The following is a 22,540-nucleotide window of genomic DNA, read 5'->3' as shown; positions in this document are numbered from 1 at the left end:
TGATTGGCCCCTTTTTTCTTTTTAAGTTCTACCCATATGGCCTCATTTGAAGAACCTTCTAAGATATCATCCCTCTTTACTGCAGTAATTGACTCCTTGATCAATAGTGCAATGCCACCTCCTCTTTTACAGCCGTCCCTGTCACACCTGAAGATTCTGTACCCTGGAATATCGAGCTGCTAGTCCTGCCCTTCCCTCAACCATGTCTCTGTGATAGCAACAATATCATATTCCCATGTGTTAACGCCCTCAATTCATCTGCCTCACTTGTAAGACTCCTTGCGTTAAAATAGATGTAATCCAGCCTTGCATTATTCCTTTGTGCCTTGACAGGTCTATATTTGCTCTGCCTTCCAGACTGACTTAGTTTCTCTTCTATATTTGGCTGTGCATCACCCCCTCCTGTACCTCCACTCTATATCCCATTCCCCTGCCAAATTAGTTTAAACCCCCCCCTCCGCACCAACCTCCCCGCAAGGATGTTTGTCCCGTTCCGGTTCAGATGCAACCCGTCCGTACTTGTACGTCCACCTTCGCCAGAAACAGACCCAGTGATCCAGGAAAGTAAAGCCCTCCCTCCTGCACCATCTCTTTAGCCATGCATTCCATAAGACGTAGGAGTCCAGTCTGATCCGCCATTCAATGAGATCATGGCTGATCTAATAATCCTCAACTCCACTTTCCTGCCTGTTCTCCATACCCCTTGATTCCCTTACTGATTAAAAATCTGTCTATCTCAGCCTTCAATATACTTAATGACCCAGCCCCTACAACCCTCTGCAGTAAAGAATTCCATAGATTGACTACCCTCTGAGAGAAGAAATTCCTCCTCATCTCTGTTTTAAATGGGCATCCCCTTACTCTGAGATTATGCCCTCTGGTCCTAGACTCTCTCTCACAAGGGGAAACAACCTCTCAGCATCTACCCTGTCAAGCCCCCGAAGAATCTTATGTGTTTCAATAAGGTCACCTCCCATTCTTCTAAACTCCAATGAGTACAGACCTAACTTATTCAACCTCTCCTCATAAGAAAACCCCTCCATCCCCCGGATCAACCTAGTGAACCTTCTCTGGACTGCCTCCAATGTCAGTATATCTTTCCTTAGATAAGGGGGCCAAAACTGTTCACAGTATTCTTGGTGTGGTCTAACTAGTGCCTTGTAAGTTTTAGCAAGACTTTCCTATTTTTACACTCCATTCCCTTTGAAATAAAGTCCAACATTCTATTTGCCTTCCCTATTACCAGCTGAACTTGTATGCTAGCTTTCTGTGATTCATGCACGAAGACTCCCAAACTCTTCTGTGCTGCAGCTTTCTTCAGTCTTTCTCCATTTAAGTAATATTCAGCTCCTCTATTCTTCCTGCCAAAATGCATAACCTCACATTTTCCCACATTATATTCCATCTGCCACTTTTTTGCCCACTCACTTAACCTGTGTATACCCTCTGTAGACTCTTTGTGTCATCTCACCTATTTTTGTGCCATCCGCAAACCTGGCAATAGTACACTCATTCCCCTCATTCAAGTCATTAATATATATTGTAAATAATTGTGGCCCCAGCACTGATCCCTGTGGCACTCCACTGGTTACAGGTTGCCACCCTGAAAATGCCTCCTAGATCCCAACTCTCTGTTTTTTATTAGCTAGCCAGTCCTCTATCTATGCTAATATATTACCCCCAACACCATGGGCTCTTATCTTACTAAGTAGCCTTATGTGTGGTACCTTGCCTTTTGGAAATCCAAATATTCCATCTACTGGTTCCCCTTTATCTATCCTGCTTGTTACCTCCTCAAAGAATCTTAATAAATTTAGCAGGCATGATTTCCCTTTCATGAAGGTATGCTGAGTCTGCTTGATTATATTATACATTTTTAAATGCTCTGCTGTTACATCCTTTACAAGACTGTAACATTTTCCCAATGACAGATGTTAAGCTAACTGGCCTATAGTTACCTATTTTTTGTCTCCCTCCCTTTTTGAGTAAGGGTGTTACATTGGCAGTTTTCTAATCCTCTGGGACTTTTTCAGAATCTAAGGATTCTTGGAAAAGAATCATCCTCTTTCATTATTCATCCTTTCCATCCTCCTATTCCTATACTCACTAGCACATGGCACAGGGAGTAATCCAGAGATTACAATCTTTGAGGCCCATCTTTTTAATCTGCTACCTAGTTCCCTAAATTCTTGTTGCAGGACCTCATCCCTCTTTCTACCTATGTTGTTGGTAGCAATGTGAACCACGACCTCTGACTGTTCGCCCTCCCCCTTCAGAATGCCCTGCAGCTGTTCTGTGACATCCTTGACCCTGGCACCAGGGAGGCAACACACCATCCTGGAGTCACGTCTATGGCCACAGAAGTGCCTGTCTGCACCCCTCACTATTGAGTTTCCTACCACTATTGCTCTTGCACTCTTAATCCTCCCTCCTTGTGCAGCTGAGCTACCCACAGTGCCATGAATGTGGCTCTGTCTGCATGCTCCAGAGGAACCTTCACCCTTACCATTTTCCAACACAGGAAAACTGTTCTTGAGTGAGATGCACTCTGGGGTTTTCCTGACTACCCGCCTGCCTCCCTTCTCCTGACTAGTGGTCACCCATTCCCTCTCTGACTGCACTTCCTTAAGCTGCGGAGTGACCACATTTAAAAATGTGCTACCCATGTAACACTCAGCCTCGCGGATGCGCCGCTGCATCTCCAGCTGATGCTCGAGCTCCAAGACCTGTTTCTCACGCTGGTGAAGCTGGTGGCACTTTCTGCACATGTGGTCATCCAGACTGCAAAGAGTGTCTAAGAATTCCCACATGCTGCAGGCCGTACAACACACGGGACTGAGCTCCCTCACCATACTTTTTGTTTGTTTTTAATTAAAAGACTATTTCCTTAAATTTAAGTCAAGTAGAAAACTCTTTAGTTTTTCTTAAAAACAAATACTGAGACTCTTACATCTGTAATGTCGCTTTAAAGTGGAAAAATAAACAACTTACCCAACTTGCTACTTGTCAGCCCAAGCCTGGATATTGTCCAGGTGTTGATGCATTTGTACATGGACTACTTCAGTATCTGAGTAGTCGCGAATGGTGCTGAACGTTGTGCAATTCATCAGTGAACATCCCCACTTCTGACCTTATGTTGGAAGGAAGGTCAGTGTTGAAGCAGCTGAAGATGGTTGGGTCGAGGACACTACCCTGAAGAACTCCTGTGGTGATGTCCTGGAGCTGAGATGACTGACCTCCAACAACCTCAGCCATCTTCCTTTGTGCTAGGTATGACTCCAACCAGTGAAGAGTTTTTCCTCTGATTCCCATTGACTCCAGTTTTGCTAGGGTTCCTTGATGCCACACTCAGTCAAATGTGCACTTGATTTCAAGGACAGCCACACTCACCTCATCTCAGGAGTTCAGCTCTTTTGTCCATGTTTGAACCAAGGCTGTAATGAGGTCAGGAGCTGAATGGCCCTGGCAACACCCAAATTGGGTGTCAGTGAGCAGGTTAATGTTGAACAAGTGCCACTTGATAGCACTGTTGATGACTCCTTCCATTATTTTACTGATGGTTGAGAGTAGACTGATGGGGCGGTAATTGGTCGAGTTCGATTTGTCCTGCTTTTTGTGCACAGGGCATATCTGGGCAATTTTCCACAGAGCCGGGTAGATGCCAGTGCTGTAGCTGTACTGGAACAGCTTGGCTAGGGGTGCGGCAAGTTCTGGAGCACAAGTCTTCAGTACTGTTGCCGGAATATTTTCAGGGCCCATAGCCTTTGCAGTATCCAGTGCCTTCAGCCATTTCTTGATATCACGTGGAGTGAATCGAATTGGCTGAAGACTGGCATTAAAGATGCTGGGGACCTCTGGAGGATGCCGAAATGGATCATACACTCGGCACTTCTGGCTGAAGATTGTAGCAAGTACTTCAGCCTTATCTTTTGCACTGGTGTGCTGGGCTCCTCCATCATTGAGGTTGGGGATGTTTGTGGAGCCTCCTCTTCCAGTGAGTTGTTTAATTGTCCACCACCAATCACAACTGGATGTGGCAGGACTGCAGAGCTTAGATCAGATCTGTTGGTTGTGGGATCGCTTAGCCCTGTCTATCACTTGCTGCTTATGCTGTTTTGCACGCAGGTAGTCCTATGTTGTAGCTTCACCAGGTTGACACCTCATTTTTAGGTATGCCTGGTGCTGCTCCTGGCATGCCCTCCTCCACACTTCATTGAACCAGGGTTGATCCCCTGGCTTGATGGTAATGGTAGAATGGGGAATATGTCAGTCCATGAGGTTACAGATTGTGTTCGAGTACAATCCTGCTGCTGATGGCCCACAGCACCTCATGCCCAGCCTTGAGTTGCTAGATCTGTTTGAAATCTATCCCGTTTAGCACTGTGGTAGTGCCACACAACACGATGGAAGGTATCAAGGTGAAGGCGGGACAATGTGTGATTTCCACAATGACTATGCGGTGGTCACCCCTACTGTCTTGGACAGATGGATCTGCAGAAGGCAGGTTGGTGAGGTCAAGTATGTTTTTCCCTCTTGTTGGTTTCCTCACCACCTGCTGCAGACCCAGTCTAGCAGCTATGTCATTTAGGGCTCGGTCAGTGGTGGTGCTACCAAGCCACTCTTGGTGATGCGCATTGAAGTCCCCCATCCAGAGTACATTCTGTACACCTCCAAGTGGTATTCAACATGGAGGAGCACTGATTCATCAGCTGAGGAGGACGGTACATGGTAATCAGCAGGAGGTTTCCTTGCCCGTGTTTGACCTGCTGCCATAAGACTTCATGGGGTCCGGAGTCGATGTTGAGGACTGTATACCACTGTGCTGCTATCTCTGTTGGACCTGTCTTGCCGGTGAGACAGGACATACCCAGGGATGGTGATGGTGATGTCTGGGACATTGTCTGTAAGGCATAATTCCGTGAGGATGACTATATCAGGCTGTTGCTTGACTTGACTGTGAGACAGCTCTCCCAATTTTGGCACTAGCCCCCAGAAGGAGGGCTTTGCAGGGTACACAGGGCTGAGATCGTTTCCGGTGCCTAGGTCCGATTTCATTCCTTTTTTGTGACTTTGTAGAGGTTTGTTACAACTTGCCCATTTCAGAGGGCTTTTAAGAGTCAACCACATTGCTGTGGGTCAAGTGTAGGCCAGGTAAGGACAGCCGATTTCCTTCCCTAAAGGGAAGTGAACCAGATGGGGTTTTTACAACAATCAACAATGGTTCAATCGCCAGACTTTTAATTCCAGATTTTTATTGGATTCAAATTACCCTGGGTCTCTGGATTACTAGTCCAGCGACAGTACCACTATGACATCGCCTCACAGCTATTGTCATTGTCCTGATCTTCATGAAGCACTGACTCCAATATCCTTTTTCATCTTAAATCTTAAGTATGCTTCAAGAAACCTGTTCACCAAAAAATTGTCCGCCTTCTCTCAGCAGCTGATGTTCAGCTGGAAACAAGATATTTGCCACCTTATGTTTGTTAGGGTAATGCTTCCTTTTGGATAATTCTATCCATCGCAGTATCCCCAATCATGTCAAGCCATCACAGCTTTTTCTCAGGGTGGATCTTTCTTTAAAGCTGATGTAACCTTTGTCTCTGTGTGGCTCCCTCTGATAAGCAGCATCATCTCAGCCCCCACTCACCATGGGCTGAATTTTATCCTTGGAGCAGGTCTCCATCTGTGCTTGCCTGGCTTGCACTGGAGCCACTTAATGGCTGCTGGGCATCTAAATGACTCAAGGCAGGTCTTGCGCCCCCATCAGGAGGAAGTTCGGTCTCCTGGAACTGCTGGCCAATCAAATGGCTGGCAGCTGTCTTGTCCCAGCAGCACCGCTGGGAGCAGTGAGGCCACTGCTGGGACTGCAGACAAGTGGAGCCTTGATTGAGAGATGGGCCCAGGCTAGCAGGGGGTCGGGAAACACAACGGTGGGGGTTGGTAGAATATCTCACGGTGGTTGGGGGGGGGAGACTCCGATGGGCACAGGGTGGCCTGAAAAGGCGGCTCCCCCTCCCCTTGCCGGCCACTAGTCCGCCAAATTTCACCTGGCAGGCTGGATGTTTGATGCCAGCCTCTACAACTCTACAACCACCACCAGCATCAATAAGTATCTCTTGATATTCTTGTTTCATCAGTAAACCAATGAAATAAACAAATTAACAATCCCAAGATAAAAGCAAAATAATGCGGATGCTGGAAATCAGAAATAAAAACAGAAAATGCTAGTGAAGCTCAACAGGTCTGGCAGCATCAGTGGCGAGAGAAACGGAATTAACATTTCGAGTCCGTATGACTCTTCTTCAGAGCTAAAGAGTGGACCAAGAGGGCCAAGTGTCTCTTTATATTCATTCACAAAGTGAGACATTACAAACTACAATTCGTGCCATTGCTGATTTTGGCACTAGTTACTGTAGCCTAGTGGCTATGTTACTGAGCTAGTAACCCAGCAGTTATGGAGCTATGAGTTCAAATCCCACCATGGGAGGTGGTGAATTTTCTTTATACTCTTTTGAGAAAAACTCAATCCAGATGAATGCTGCACTCGTGTACAAATGGGGACCTGCCTCTTTAGCTCTGAAGAAGAGTCGTAGGGACTCAAAACATTAACTTTGTTTCTCTCTCCACAGATGCTGCCAGACCTCCTGAGTTTTGCCAGCATTTTCTCTTTTTATTTCAAATTAACAACCCCTGTTAAAGGGGTACTTCCATGTTATTGTAACTAAAACAGAAACTTTAACAGAAATTTAGTGTTTCTTTATACTCTTTTGAAAATCAAATCAAATAGTCAGTTGATCAACCCCTTTTAAAGGGGCACTATAACTTTACTGTGACAGCAAAACACTTTAAAGGAAACTTACCAAATTAAAATGTCAATGCTGAGGCTCATGATGCACTCCAGCCCCTGCAGTACCCACCAGTCACAGAAGGCCTCGAGGTGGACACTGCATGCTCCCTCTTCAGGGACACTAGGGTGCGGACATAATGACAAAATAGCGGCAAACAGTTAAGTTGAATGATCCCCCTCAACTGCCGGCTGCCTGGACCTGTTTATAGCCACCTTTGCCAGGCTGCTGCACACAGCACCCTCCATTCCAAATCCCCAGCGGAGAAAGGAAGGATTCCCGCAATAGAGAGCCCTCCACTGGGAACCTCCCCTCCACCTCATGACAGCAGGATGGAACGCACAGCATGTCCAGACAGCTGTCATGGGCAGGGAAGTGGAGCAGAGTGGAATGGCATGGAGGGGATTTCAGTGTGACGGCTCAGATTGTGGGTCTGAGGTTTCAGGACCCCAGGCCAGTGAGAAATTCCATCCAATTGGGGGTCAGTTTGGACGGGAGTGCTCCACACGCCTGAGCTGTTTCCACACAAGTGCAGTCGGGGCTGAGCACCACGTTTGTAAAGCTCTGGATGGCTTTGGCTGCGAGCTGGACATCCACCATCTGGCAACCTCAAGCCTGCCAAGTGTCTCTTTATATTTATTCACAAACTGAGACATTACAAACTACGATTCGTGCCTTAGCTGATTTTGGCACTGGTTACTGTAGCCTAGTGGCTGTGTTACTGAACTAGTAACCGAGAAGTTATGGAGGTATGAGTTCAAATCCAACCTTGGCAGGTGGGGAATTTTCTTTATACTCTTTTGAGAAAAACTCAATCCAGATGAATGCTGCACCCAAGCCTGGAGCAGGTCTTGAAACCTGGACCTTCTGACAAGTAGACCGAGTAGATTGAGGCACTCGGATTCTATAAGTCTCTCTTTGTACTGTACTCATTTGAGTATTAAATAAACTAACTAATTGGCATCCCTTTAAAGTGGCACTAAAAACAAACCTTTGAAGGAAATTCATCAAATTTAAATTCAAATACAATTTTGGGGGGGAGATGATGCATTCCAGTCCCTGCAGCACCCACTGCTTGTGGAAGGCCTCAAGCATACTCTGGATACCGTGTGCTCCCTCTCCAAGGACACCCCTGTGCGGATGTAATCACGGAAGAGGAACAGACAGTCAGGACAAACAACCCTCTTAACCTTCTGCTGCCTGGACCTGTTAATGGACACCTTGGCCAGGCCCAGGAGCAGGCTTACACCTGCCCGCCTCCCTCCATACCAGAAGGCCAAAGATCAGGAGCGTGGGGCTGAAGTGCAAACAAAACTTAAGGGCAGCCCCCTCAAAAAGTTGGAACGGAGCCACAACCTAGGTAGACGTGGAACAGGGACTCCTTAAGGCCACAGAAAGGCAAAGTGTCTCTTTATATTCTTTCGAGGATACCAAATAAACAAATGAACTAATAAGCAAATTAAGTGTGCACAGGTTATTATCCAATGAGTGGCCCGCACCTGTAGACACATATACTTAATTTATGCAGTTAACATATAGAACCATGTGCCAGTGCTCCATTAAATCATTCACAAGTGAACCATTCTTGTACTCTTGAGTAAATCAATAAATTAACTGCCCCTTAAAGATGCATTGTAACTAAAAGCAAAAATTTCAATTGAAACTTATCAAAATAGTATTTTGGAGGCTGGCGATGCCCACTATTGGCAGAAGTCCTCAAGCGTGTACCAGCAGACACCAGGGACACCCGGGCATGGATAATAACCACGGAAAAGTGGCAGACCGTCGAGTCGAAAGACTCCCCTCAACCACCCACTGCCCAGACCTGTTAGTGCCCACCTTAGCCAGGCCCAGGAAGAGCCTCTGATCTGGTTCTCTGAACAGGTTGCCAAATATCAGGAGCAGCCCCCTCAAAAAATGAAAAAAGAGGCTACAACCTCGCATAACCTGCATAAATGTGGAACACTGACTCTTGAAGGCTACAACAATTACAGGCAAAGTGTCTCTTTATACTCCTTTGAGGATACCAAATAAACAAAAGAACTAATAAACAAATTAAGTTAACAGTGTGCATAGGTTATTATCCAATGATTGGCCCACAACTTTAGACACATAACCTTAATTTATAGAATTAACATAAAGGACCATGTGCCAGTGATCCTTTAAATCATTCACAAGTGAACCGTTCTTATGTCTACCAAGTCACTGGCTGCTGACTATTGATAGGCGAGAGAGAGAGAGAGAGGGGAAATGGCAGCGACCAATCCTGTACTTGTGGAACATGCATCCACACACACTTCCCAGGAGAGGTCACTAGATACAGTGAACAGCAGCCGTGCGTCATTTTATTCTCTTATGTCAATTGTAGAGATGAGCTAGCTCGGCACAGATCAGATCAAATCTCAGTTTCCTGATCTCATTGTCTGTAATTTAAATGCTCGTGTTGGAAAATTACCTAATTGTCTGAAGACCTGTCTTTGTTTTTATTATTCACATGCCATAAGACAAATTCTGCATTAACCCTCACAGCACCCGGCATAATATTGCTTATCTAGGTGCAGCTGAGCTCTGACGACTGCTCGTCAGTGTTAGTTGGTCAGGGCTGTCTGCTGCTTTGACTCATTTTGCACTCCATGGATTGACCTGGATTGACACAATGCAGTCATATTCAAACCTAAGTTGGGTCAGTCAAGTTTCTCTGATCTGAATAATGAGGTTTATGATCCTGGAAGAAGAAAACAGATAAAGTATGATTTTTAAAGGAAGAAAATTAAAGTGGAGAGATTGGGTAAAAACAGGTTTAAAAACTAGTTAAAAGAGATAGGGAATCTGGAGAAAGAGGAGACAAAATAAGAAGAATTAGTGTTTAAATCTTAGAGATTTCAGTGGTTATTTTTTGTAGTTTAGATTTAATCTTGGAGCTAAAAAACAAACACTTCTCACATTCAAGTAGTTTCTTTACTGTAATATTAATATTTATCACAATTCAACAGTATGAGAAAATTGGCAGCCCAGAGGTGATTATTTCCCTGGAATTCTCAGCGGTCTAAGGGTTATAGTCAATGCGCCAATATAATGTTTGTATATAATAATATACATGGCCATTTTATTTCATAATGGTGTTCGTTCAAAATAATGTGAGATTCCGTTTGCACATGCACAGTCATTTTGTTCACCATGTTGCAAACCTTATTGTGCTAAACACAAAGATGTAAGAGAATTTATTCAAATCTCTGAGGAAAACATTGCAGTTAGCAAAATGTTTTGGATATTGTGTTTTGAGAAACGAGAAGAATATGAAAGAAAATCAAAAAGCAGAGCCCAAGGGTTTTAGTGATGTTTTTCTGACTGAATCAGAGCAAGGCCAACCTCACGGCACCAGCTAATAACTCACTGAGTAGTGCAAAGCACCAGCCCCCGAAGAATAAGACTGCAGCAGCCTGCTTCGCGAAGTCAGGCAAGAAGACTAAAGCCAATGCTGCTGGACCCAAGAAGTCTATGAGACAAATGGACTATTGACTCTCCTGTGGAATGTTTGGAAGCGATGTTCCTGGTGTCAGAACAGGGAAGCAAGCAGCTGAAAACTATAGTTGAAGCTCTGTGTGCCAATAACAGTGCCAGCAGTGGTAGGTGTGGCAGTGCAAGTGGTGCTAATCGGTCACATCAGACGAGAAGAAGTCACCACACTCAAGCTTGCCTATATGAAGACTTAGCTGATTATGACCAATTTTCTGACTCAATCCCCTTTGATCTCCATGCTGAACAGCTTCATGGGAGCACTGATGATGAGTATGAACCACTGATACTTATAGATCTAGATCTAGTGCTCTGCTGATGAAAGATGGACCATCCATGGGAACCTAATTGGCTGTTTGTGACAAAAGTACAAACCAGCGTGAAAAACAATCGATTGGTTTTGCATCCAGATTTGTGTCCTCCACTCCCCCTCCTCTGCCCAAGGAGGGGACCTGCTGAGTGATGAACATCTGGAAAAGGTGAATTATTTTTTTGAACAAGTCCCCCTGAGGAGAAATACATGTCAGAAATATGCCAGAAGTACCTCAAGCCAGGTAACTACAATTTGATAGTCTCAAAGGTGAATCCCTTGATCTGGGAAAATCTGAATCACTCAGTTTGCAGTTTGGACATGAAACTTCAGAGGTGCCAAAAGCCCCGAGTGAAGGGGATCACAGTGCTCTTTAAATCTACAAATGACGGTGCTCTCAACAGGATGCTATTTCTTTGCAAGCCAACGCTAGTCTCGAGCTGAATCAGCTCAGTGAAGACCTAATAAAGCCTGATCTCAACTTGAGATACACACATCCATACAAACCGAGTGTAAAGACAACACAGTGGTTGTTCAGAGATGATCTCCATAAGACTGTGAAAGAAATAGATGAGGAACAAAAGATAGCAGGTGTGATGAGAAGCTGCGCTCAGTTGAGAATGTGCTATAACCCATATCGCATTCCTATGGCAGGCAGTGCAAGCAGGCTTTTTCCTCGTCAGAAATACCAGGATGCAGGATGGTTACCATCCAAGAGGAAAGTACCTCAGCGTTATTTTGGGGTCAATCATCACCTCAACCACCCACCTTATCTGCAGAACAGGCATTAACCGGGACAAAGACTGAGACACAACATAGGAAACTGCCCACCACCCATCAGCTGTCAGACAGGCGCCAGCTAAGCCAGAATTAGGAAACCTTTCAACCTCAACAGCCGGTACTAATGCATCTCAAGTGAGTGAAAGTGTGAAGCTTTATTTTCGTGTCTCAACTGAAATTGAGCATATTGGAAGTCGATTTAGCAGCTATAAAGATGCTTAGGCAATGATAACATTGGGCCAAACCATTTTGAACATTGTTCTGGGTACGAATTAGAATTTGTTTTTTTTATGCCCAGCCAAGCAAGTTTTTATACCTCAACCATACAAATTGAACAGTGAAGAAATTAAAGTTGTTGTTGAGACTTCAATACAACGGCATGATTGAAAAGACTAAACCCGAGCATGGAGACTATGTTTTAAATATTTTTGCTCAACAGAGAAACGATGGTGGATATCACACAATCCTGGATCTATTATCCTGAACAAACATATATACCACATTTCAAAATGTACACTTTAGACATTGCTGTGCAATTTCTCACCAGGGGCTGTTTTATGGCCTCAATAGACCTCAAAGATGCATGCTATATGGTACCAATTGCAAGACAACATAGGAAATATCTAAAGTTCAGATGGAAAGGGACACAATGGCAGTTTAAAGTATTACCAAGTAGACTGAGCTCAGTACCACATGTTTTCACAAAGTTGTTAAAACCACCATTTGCAATCATGAGGAGCAAAGGTCACACTGGTGGCATATAGAGATGACACCTTGTTGCCAGAATGAAGGAGAACAATGGATGCAGTCAGAGAAACTGCCCAAATACTAACTGACCTTGTTTTTGTCATCAACCGCACAGATCAGTCCTTGACACAGTAGAAAAATTACAATTCTAGGATTCATACCTCTACAATGCAAGTCAGTAGTCTCACTGAAGCAAAGTCAGAGGAAATATGTTATATAAAAAATATAAAATATATGAAATATAAAAAACGTTTGTTTGCCTCACATTCACCATCAGTATGATTTGTTTCCTCTGTGACTTGCAAATTAATGGCTGCTTTTCCTGGTGTATGGGCCATTGCATGACAGAGCTTAAAAAGGAAAAAGCATGGATTTTGAAAGAAAACAAAGGGCAATTTGACAGAAAAATGATTCTTTCCCCTGCAGCTCGTGATGAGCTCGCTTGGTGGGTTGACAATGTGTCAGCCTCAGCCAATGACATTGATAAGTGAACACCAACAATACACATCACAAGCAATGCCTTAGGATTAGGATGGGGTTATCCAATGGTACCACACACACTGGAGGAAGATGAAATGCTGAAGAAACAGCACGAGCAGAAAGAAATGAAATTGCTTTGAGTTGAAGGCAGCCGCCTTTGCCTTGCAAGCTTTTTGTACACATAACAGTCGTATAAATGTTGCTATGCAACCAGACAATACAACTGGAGTGGCATACATAAATAATATGGGAGGAACAAAATCACAGGCACATAATGAACTAGTCAAGATTTTCTGAAAATGGTGCTTATCTAGAGATATTTGGGTCACTGCTAAACATTTGCTTGGTGCCTCGAATCAAATAAATCAAGGAAATTCAGTGACTAGTTTGAACGGAAGCTAGATGGGACTGTTTTCCTATAGCTGGGTAATTTGTATGGAAAACCAGATATTGACCTTTTTGCATCACTTTTAAATGCACAGGTAGAAAACTATGTTTCTTAGTTACCAGACCCTGGTGCCATGGCAACAGAAGCCTTTTCAATCACCGGGTAAAGCTATTCTTTCAATGCATTTCCACCATTTTGTAAGATAAGTAGAGACTTTCAGAAAATTGAAAGGGATGAAGCTGATTTTCTTCATGATAGTGCTGAGATGACCAACACAGCCATGGTTTGCAAAGCTGTTGAATTTACTTTTGCAAGAACCAGCAATACTCCAATCAATGAATCATTGAATTTCTCAACCTACATCAACAGTTTGCCACCCACTTTGAGCATCTTAACCTTATGTCCTGCAGGTTGTCAGGAAAAACCTGCAAGATTGAGGGCTTTGCAACAGAAAATGCGCCCACCACCCACTCTCGTGACTTTTCATACAACTTTAAATTGACATGGAATTGTATTGAAGTACATGACAGGTTATATGTTTTCACATATACTTAATTACTGATTACACGTGTCACTCTTCAGTGCCAAGTACAAAAGGAAACTCAATAGTTGGCACTGAGAGTTTATGAACTCTGCCCTCACTTTTAAGACTAGCTGGCTGCGCATGTGTGAATCGGAGCTCACATTATATATCACTCCAGCTACCTAACAAAATGAAGATTTGCTTCCTGATCCTGTTCCACCGCCTTCGTAATCTCCGCTTTCAGGACCTCAGTCTCATCTACAGTCACTGCTGTTGCCACAGGAACCACTGTACGTTTTTGTTTAATCTTTCCATTTTATTTATTAAATATGTAATTTAGCTAATATAACAAATTTGATGCCTATCCCAACCCTGTATTGATTACTAATTACTACCTCCAGTGTCGCCCAAAAATAATATACAATGAAAGGTCTTGAGATGATAAGTAAACTGAGTCTTTCCTCTGTGGCAGTCCTTGTTCCTGCAGAGGAGATTTTGTTTGGCTGAGCTTTTATTTATCTAGTGTTATAATTAAACAGTTGCTGTGATATTTAGATGTGTAGTTGTCAGAATTTGTTGTGGTGTCACCCATAAATAGTGAGCTTGTCAAAAAGTGACATGTGTGAGCCCAGAAAAGACCCAGCTGTCTATCCAGCTGGTCCCAAACTGAATCCCTTTTAATTGCAACCTCCATCAAATATCTCTCCAATTATCCCTTAAATAGTTCCCATTCACTGCTTCCTGGGGTACTCAACACTGTGTTGTGAGAACAAGGGGTCATGTTTAAAAATAAGGGGTCGCCCATTTAAGACAGAGGTGAGAAATTTTTTCTTCGAGGATTGTGAGTCTTTGGACTCATCCTCAAAAGGTGGTGGAAGGGGAGTCTTTAAATATTTTTAAGGCAGAGGTAGACAGACTTTTAATAAAGGCTATTGGGGGTAGGCAGGAATGTGGAGTTCAGGTTACAATTAAATCAGCTATTATTTTATTAAATGGCAGAGCGGGTTTGAGGGGCCAAATGGCAGATTCTTGCTCCTAATTCATATGCTTGTATGTTCTACCTAACTGTGTGCCTCCGCTCTCTTACACTTGAATGATTGTGCTCAATGACCATTCACCGTCTTCAGTTAACTTAACTTTGGAAATGTTTCCATTTTGCAGTGACCATACAGAAGCTCCTCATTCCGTTGGACTCTGTATTCGATGGTTTTTACTCTGTCACGTTTGCCTCGTATTCTGGTGACTGCAGAACAAGCGGAGCCACAACAAGACCCGATACTGAGAACCAACTTCCATTCATAGATTTGCTTGAAGTTTTTGCTGCTGTTAGAATCCAGCTGAAATTAAATTTCTCTTGTCTGAGGATATTATACCTGCGTGCCTCACAAATACTGCACTGTGTAATTTCCTCTGCTCATTATTTGGTTAAAAAAAGGCTCCTTTTGCTGCTCAAACAATGTATCCTTTGTCAAGCTGGTGAAGATGATGCCGATTCCAGTTGTGCAATATCTCAGCAAGATAACCACATGCACCATGATTTACTGGCTGTATCTAATGCAGTGTTACAAGCTTTGGTGTCAGGTTGGTTAAGGCAAGTTCCTGTGAGTCCCAAGCCATCTTTCTTTGGAGGTAGTGAGATATTTGGTGTTGAAGATTTGAACTGTGGACCAGATCTGGTGACGTTAAGGGCTGTAAGTCTAATTCTAATCAAAGCCATGGAAATTAAGGTGCAAAACATGACCTTTGCAGTCAAAGAAAAAGGTAATAATTTAACATTTTATTCTTTACCTGACATGAAAACTTAAAGTAGTAAAGGTTGTTTACAATTATCTACTGTGTTGATGTCTGACATATCCACAGAATAAGTAGAGATAGAAAATTATAGTTTCTAGACGATATGGGAGTCTTCAAGATCACCTTAAACAATTTTACTGATGAAAATAATACTTGAGCAATCTACTAGCACTTGGCACTGCTAACCAGTGAATGTTCAGCTGCCACTAATCAATAGCCTATCAGTGCTCTAAATCAAAATTCATAAACTTAAAATGACCTCGTATTCCCCTGCTCAAGTGCCATTCTTCCAGCCACTTGTCATCCTTATTTTCAAATCCCTCGATCTTTGCAACCTCCTTCAACTCTTCAAGCTCTCTGCACTCCTCCAATTCTGGACTCTTGCACAACCCCAGTTTTCATCGCTACCTCGTTGGCAGCCATGCCTTCAGCTGTCTGGGCCTTAAGCTCATATTCTCCCCACTGCCGCCGCCCTCCGCCACCCCCCCACAAAACCTCTCCCCTGACAGGAAAGTGAGATGAGGTAGATGATCAACCATGAACTTACTGAATGTTCAGAAGGCTTGAGGGGCTGTATGGTCTATTCCTCCTTTTTCTTATGTTCACCAGTCTACTTCTCTCTCCTCCTTTAAGGTGCTTGTTAAAACCTATTTCTTTGACCAAGTACCTCTCTTAATATATTCTTGTGTGGCTTGGCATTGAATATGATTTGATGATGCTACTAAGAAGTGATTTTTTTCCAACATTAAAGGTGCTTTATACATGCAAGTTGTTGTTACCTCACACCTTTAAAACTCTTGTCAAAAAACATCCCTTTGAACAAACCGTTGGTCAGTTCTTTTAAGCCTCTTTCAAAGTCTCAGCATTTGCTCCTTTCTATTTCCAAAGTTCTTTGGGGCATTTTTTATATTGAAATTACTAACAAAATATAAATTGTTTAGCTGTACCCAATTAAAATTGTTGGCCTGTCCGATCTACACGTAATGACTGTGCAGAGATGGTAGAAACTCCAGTAGTTCCTGAGACATTACTTATTCATTGCTAACAGTGACTGCACCACTAAATGCGAACAGTCCCTGAACTGAGTACAGAAATTTCACTGAATAGGACAGATATTTTTAATTGGAATATCAGCTTGCTGAAATGCATTTTACATGGCACCACCAAGCTTGCAAAAAGTCAAAGAGACAATGAGGTAAATCAAGGAGTGATGATTAGGCGATTCCAGGCTTTGCTTTTAAAGATCTAGAGATTATATGAGGCCAGAGAGAGACTAATGGAGGTTAGACATTTTGAGGTGAATTAGTGTCTGGTGCTATGGGTCTTGATTTCAGCACCATGAAGATGAAGGAAGGAATACACCTGTTGGATGTATTTTCAGCCTCAGAAGAATAAAAAGGGAAATATAAAAGAGCAGAGTCTTCATTAGCTACAGCAAAGAGAAGTAATGAAAGTTAAAAAGAGATCATTGGTTCTGGAGTTGTGAGAGGGCTACTGTGGCAGGGACAGGAAGTTGATATGGCATTAACAAAGGGTTGGGATTGTTGGTTGGATTCGTGAAGGGTTGGAGCTGATGTACCTCAAGAGCCAATGTTGGGTCTACGATTTCTCTCTGCATTTAGATGATTTAGATTTGGGCGTCATGAGCAGGATATTGAAATTTGAAACTAAACATAAGAGTATTTTGCAAACAACAGGAGGACAGTAAAAGACTTCAGGAAGACATAGACCAAGTGGAAAGTGCAAGCGGTAGATGAAGCAGTTTATTGTGGAAAAGTGTGTGGTAATTCATTTTGGAAGGAAGAACAAGGAGTGACAATCAATGGAAAGATGCAGAGGGTATTAATGAACAGAGAGGCTAAGCGATTCTGTACTGAAGCAAGGCTGGCATCTAAACTGACAGATTGTAGACTGACCTACAAGCCACACAGGAGCACAGTTTCATTGTGTTGAAACTACATCCACTTCTACTCTTTCGCCTCAGGAATGTGGAATTTCTTATCCTGTCATTCCGTAACTCTTACTTATCACCTTATCATTCTACATTTAATGTTTACAGGTTTCTCTAATGTATTTAAGAGCTGACTGTAAGAGCAGACCTTGAGGTGGTACTGACTTTACACAATGTATTTAGGCTGCCTGAGAGCTGAGCTCCAGTCTTGGATGTCCCAACTGATGACGTTTCTGAGGATGCATTTCCAGTGCCCTGTACGTTCCCAGCTGCTCTCACATCCATGCACCTTGGTTTCATTGGTTTTCGGGGAGCAGGATGATGATATGGTGGAGGCTGCCAGAGCGCTGTTAAACATCTATAAACGTTCCTACAGGTTGGTAGCTCTTTTGTATTTTGATCAGGTTGTTTAAACGTGATGCAAACTGAGTCTACAATTTAATATTCCCCTTGGTAGCAAATCTGCAGTTATGAAATATATTTATTTAACTTAGTTCCAGCTCTTCTGTAGTGTTGATTCTTGTCCAGAGGTTTTGCTTTTAAGACCATTTAAGAAATAGGAGCAGAAGTAGGCCAATTGGTCCTTCGAGCCTGCTCTGTCATTGAACAAGATCATCGCTGACCTTCTAACTCAACTCCTCCTCCCATTCTATCTCAATATCCATTAATTCCCTTAGTTCCCAATAATTTATTGACCTCAATGACTGAGCTTCAGCAGCTTTTTGAGGTAGAGAATTCCAAAGATTCACAACCCTGCTGAAACCCTTATCCTTGCCTTTGTTACCATTGGACTTGACTATTCCAATGCACTCATGGATAGTCTCCCACATCTCTGCTGTAAAAGTTGAGGCCATCCAAAACTCTGTTGCCCATGACTTGACTTGCAGCAAGACTCGTTCCCCCATCACCCCTGTGCTTGCTGACGTTCATTGGCTCCCAACCAGGCAACCTCTTGATTTTAAAATTCTCATCTTTGTCTTCAAATGCCTCCATGACCTACCCCTCCCTATCTCTGTAATCTCCTCCAACCCCACAACTCTCTGAGATCTCCGTGCTCCTCTAATTCTGGCCTCTTATGCATTCCCAATCATAATTGCTGCACCATTGGTGGCCATGCCTTCAGTTGCCTAGACCCCAAGCTCTGGAATTCCCTCCCTACATCTCTCTGTCTGTCTCTATCTCGCTTTTCTCCTTTAAGACACTTCTTAAAACCTACCTCTTCGACCAAGCTTTTGGTCAATTAACCAAATAGTTCCTTATGTGGCTCGGTCATGAAAACCCATGGCAGAAACTCGTGAACCTGAGTAGGCATCATCCTCGAATAGAGGGACAGCCAACGACGATGTGGCTTGGTGCCATGTTTGTTTTATAATGCCCCAGTGATGCGTCTTGGAATGTTTCATTGTGTTAAAGGCACTATTCAGATCTAAGTTGTTGTGTTATTTGAGTGAAGAAATGTTTCCTTCTCTCAATCCTAAATGGTTGACTCCTTATTCTAAGACTATGACCCTGTGATCTAGATCAGTGCTTCTCAAACTATTTTGTCTGCAGGTCACTTAGGCAGGGTGAAAGACCCCATGGGTCACCTACAGGTCCTACACACCCACTTTCATTTGTCAGAGCAAAGCACTGATCTGGAACATGGTCACAGTCACAGAATCAGGGGTCAGCCATTTAGGATTGAGATGAGGAAAAAATTCTTCACTCAAATAATACAACAACTTATGCTTATACAGTGCTTTTAATGCAATGAAACAACCCAAGATGCTTCAGAGGAGCATTATAAAACAAATATGACACTGAGCCACATAATCAAAGCAAAAAAATCATCAGAATTAATGGGAAGAGTGGAACTTCTTTTGATGAGACACCAGTGAGATGATGTCTGGTTCCAAGCTGGACAGTTTCGGTCTCATGTCAGGCTGCACATTCAGCAGGTTCTTCTTATTGTTTTCAGCCCCACAAGTTTTGAATATCCAATCTGATAGTTGTATGTTTTGTGAATGGCAGCAGGTGCTTCACGCTATGTCGGTGAGTCCAGGAAACGTTCAACGTACATGCAGGCAAAAGTTTGTAAAACTTTTCTCACCAACTAACAGCTTCAGTGACTTGCATTATGGATCAGCCCATGGACCACCTGGAGGACCCTCGGGAACACTGGTGATCCACAAACCACACTTTTAGAACCATTACTCCCTGAACCTTTGCATCTGTGAAACCCGAACTCTTGCTCACTTCCTGGCTCCCTCTCCCCACCCCAACAAGTCACACGGTTGTCAATTCCTGTGTGAGCCCCGACAGTGAGTCTGTGCCACGATATAACTGCAAGAGGCATCATAATCAAATTAAATCCTCTTCTCAGCTCCTGTCCGCATGTGGTTGCTCTCCCAACCGGAGAGACTGCTCTCCAGTCAGGGTCACTGGGCAGCAGTGTACTCTGCTCTCCAGTCAGGGTCACTGGGCAGCAGTGTACTCTGCTCTCCAGTCAGGGTCACTGGGCAGCAGTGTACTCTGCTCTCCAGTCAGGGTCACTGGGCAGCAGTGTACTCTGCTCTCCAGTCAGGGTCACTGGGCAACAGTGTACTCTGCTCTCCAGTCAGGGTCACTGGGCAGCAGTGTACTCTGAGTTTTCCTGTTCCAGGCTCTGAGTGTGTGGAAGTCTATTTCATTAATGTATTGCTATTCCATTTCATCGGCTAACTCATGCTGGAATCTGGAACACTCCTGATTTGTAGTGTGACCCCCATTTATCTATTCAGCCATCCCATGAGCCAGTCCGGGATTTCAATCAGCTCTGTCCACTACTGTTTGCAATATTGAGAGTTTTGAATATCGTGAGATTTGAACTGGTGAGTTTGAATTGCTGTATTTCATTTGCAGGATATTTATAATCATTTCATCTGTCTCTACAGATCGTTGGATAGCTACTCTCAGGGAAAGACAAACATCTCTCTTGGGACACATGAACATTGCTTCAATCCCCATTGTATCTTTCTCCTGATGCTACAGAATTTAGCATTTGATCATTGTGTGCTGCTGGATTTCCTGATTTCCACTGAAACCTGCTTCCTGGAGTATTTAGTGAGATATCTGCGACTTCTTCAAGAGGACTGGCACCCCTTCTACTGCATTTGTGTTCAGTTTGATGCTGCTGCTGAATCATTTTGTTCACCTGCAAGTAATGATATCTGTGATGATCTCAATCTCACCGCTAGTGTAGAGCGAGACAGGACCAACAATCAAACTGTCACCGAAGGCTCAAAAGAAGCAGTTGTAAGTCGCACAGCACCACACCTTGCACCCAAGGGGGAGCTGAGAAACAGTGAAATCACTGTGAGCTGCAGCAACTCTGCACTTCTGGTGAGCAGTAATAGGCCTTGGCCACTTGGGCAGCCCCAAAGCCTAGTGGATTACGAGAGCTCGGAGGACTCAGATAGTGACGGAATGGAAGCTCCCTACCTGAATACCGTCAGCCTGGAAGGTAGTCAGGCTAATGAAGAGATGAATAACACAGGAATACCTGGTGAAACAGTGAACCATGTTCCAGAAAAAATAGGAAGCATCAACGTTGTAAAAGGCCCAAGAGATGCAAATTCACACAGTTGTGAAAAGGACACAAAAATGTCCTTTGAAGGAATGTTTAAGAAATCAATGAGGTGTTTGACTGAATTGAGAAAAACCATTAGCCGTTTGCAGGGAAGAAGTCTTTTTCCATATAATGCAACGGCACTGCTAAAACTGCTGTTAGACATTGAAACACGCAGCAGAAAAGATAGTTCAAACCCTGCATAACTGGCAGTGAAGAATAGATCCTTTGACAATTCAGACAATGAGTTTCTCCAAAAATTCTATTATATTGATTTATGATTCATTCTTGTAAATAAAAGTTAGTTAACTTCTTTGGTAAAATATGAAGTTTGCAATGAACAGAATGAAAAACAAGATGTGAAATTAGATACTTTAATTTATTCTACATCTCTTCAAATTGAAACTTGTATATATATCAATATTAGAGAGATTACACCGAGTCCGTGAACTACCTGAGTCACAGTGAGGCTGAGGCACAGAGCAAGTTACGGATGGTTATAATTTATATCCTAACATTTTAGGATTTGGTTGAATTTTTTAAAAATCACAAAGGAATGGAAATTGGAAAAAACTGGGGTCTTCTTATTAGAACAACACGGATGACAGGACAACAAGGCAGATAGAAGCAAACTGTTACAATATTTGAGGGGTCAGGAATGAGGGCCCATAGATATAAGATAAAATCAGTGATTTAGAACAGAGAGCAGGAGAAACTTTGCGCTGTCAGGAGGTTGTGGAATTCACTTACAGAGTTGGTGGTCGAGGCAGAAACTATGTCAAAATTCAATATTAGACTGGCTAGTTGGATGAAGGAAAGGATAAAGGGAGATGGGAATAGTGGCTGTGATTCAAATTATTTGCTCACATGGAGATTAAACATTGAGATGAACTGTTTGGCCTGTTTCTGCAATGTGTGAAATGACCTAGTGACACTGAAAGGCAAATCAGAGAAGGAACTAATGATATTGAGGCCAGAAACTTGCTAAATACCGTTGACCAACTGGACTAGCCATACAAATACTGTGGCTACAAGAGTAGGTCAGAGGCTAGGAATCCTGTGACAAGTAACTCACCACCTAACTCCCCACTTACCTGAATGAGTGCAGCTCCCACAATTCACAAGAAGCTTGACACCATCCAGGACAAAGCAGCCTGCTTGATAGGCACCAAATTTACTCCCTCCGCCATCAACGCACAGCAGCAGCAGTGTGTACCATCTACAAGATGCACTGCAGGAATTCACCAAGGTTCCTTCGACAGCACTTTCCAAACTCACGACCACTAGAAGGACAAGAGCAGCAGATAGATGGAAACACTACCACCTGGGAGATCCCCTCCAAGTCACTCATCATCCTGACTTGGAAATATATCGCTGTTCCTTCACTGTCGCTGGGTCAAAATCCTGGAACCCCCTTCCTAACAACACAGTGGATGTACCTACACCACATGGACTGCAGCGGTTCAAGAAGGCAGCTCATCACCACCTTCTCAAGGGCAACTAAGGATGGGCAATAAATGTTGGCCCAGCCAGCGATGCTGACATCCTGAGAATTAATTTTTAAAACTACAGCACAAGAATCCTCGTCAGCCCGTGTTACAAAGCAAATCACCGAGA

The 22,540-nt window shown here is 43.4% G+C and overlaps 1 protein-coding gene across 2 annotated transcripts in view; it reads left to right on the top strand.

The window, feature by feature from the left end:
- The window catches only part of lins1 (lines homolog 1), a 44,755-nt gene extending 22,936 nt beyond the window's left edge, over positions 1-21,819 (top strand). For both annotated transcript variants that reach the window (XM_078530491.1, XM_078530490.1), the window contains 3 exons: positions 14,754-15,353; positions 17,521-17,713; positions 20,250-21,819. In XM_078530491.1, the coding sequence (XP_078386617.1) occupies positions 14,754-15,353; positions 17,521-17,713; positions 20,250-21,129 (1,673 nt within the window). In that variant the 3' untranslated portion in view covers positions 21,130-21,819. The remainder of the gene's footprint in view (positions 1-14,753; positions 15,354-17,520; positions 17,714-20,249) is intronic.
- Positions 21,820-22,540: the final 721 nt, after the last annotated feature.

This window comes from Cetorhinus maximus, chromosome 26 (genome assembly GCF_964194155.1).
Source record: "Cetorhinus maximus chromosome 26, sCetMax3.hap1.1, whole genome shotgun sequence".
NCBI lineage: Eukaryota > Metazoa > Chordata > Chondrichthyes > Lamniformes > Cetorhinidae > Cetorhinus > Cetorhinus maximus.
Note: the sequence above shows the minus strand (reverse complement) of the source record. Positions and strands in the feature narration are given on the sequence as shown.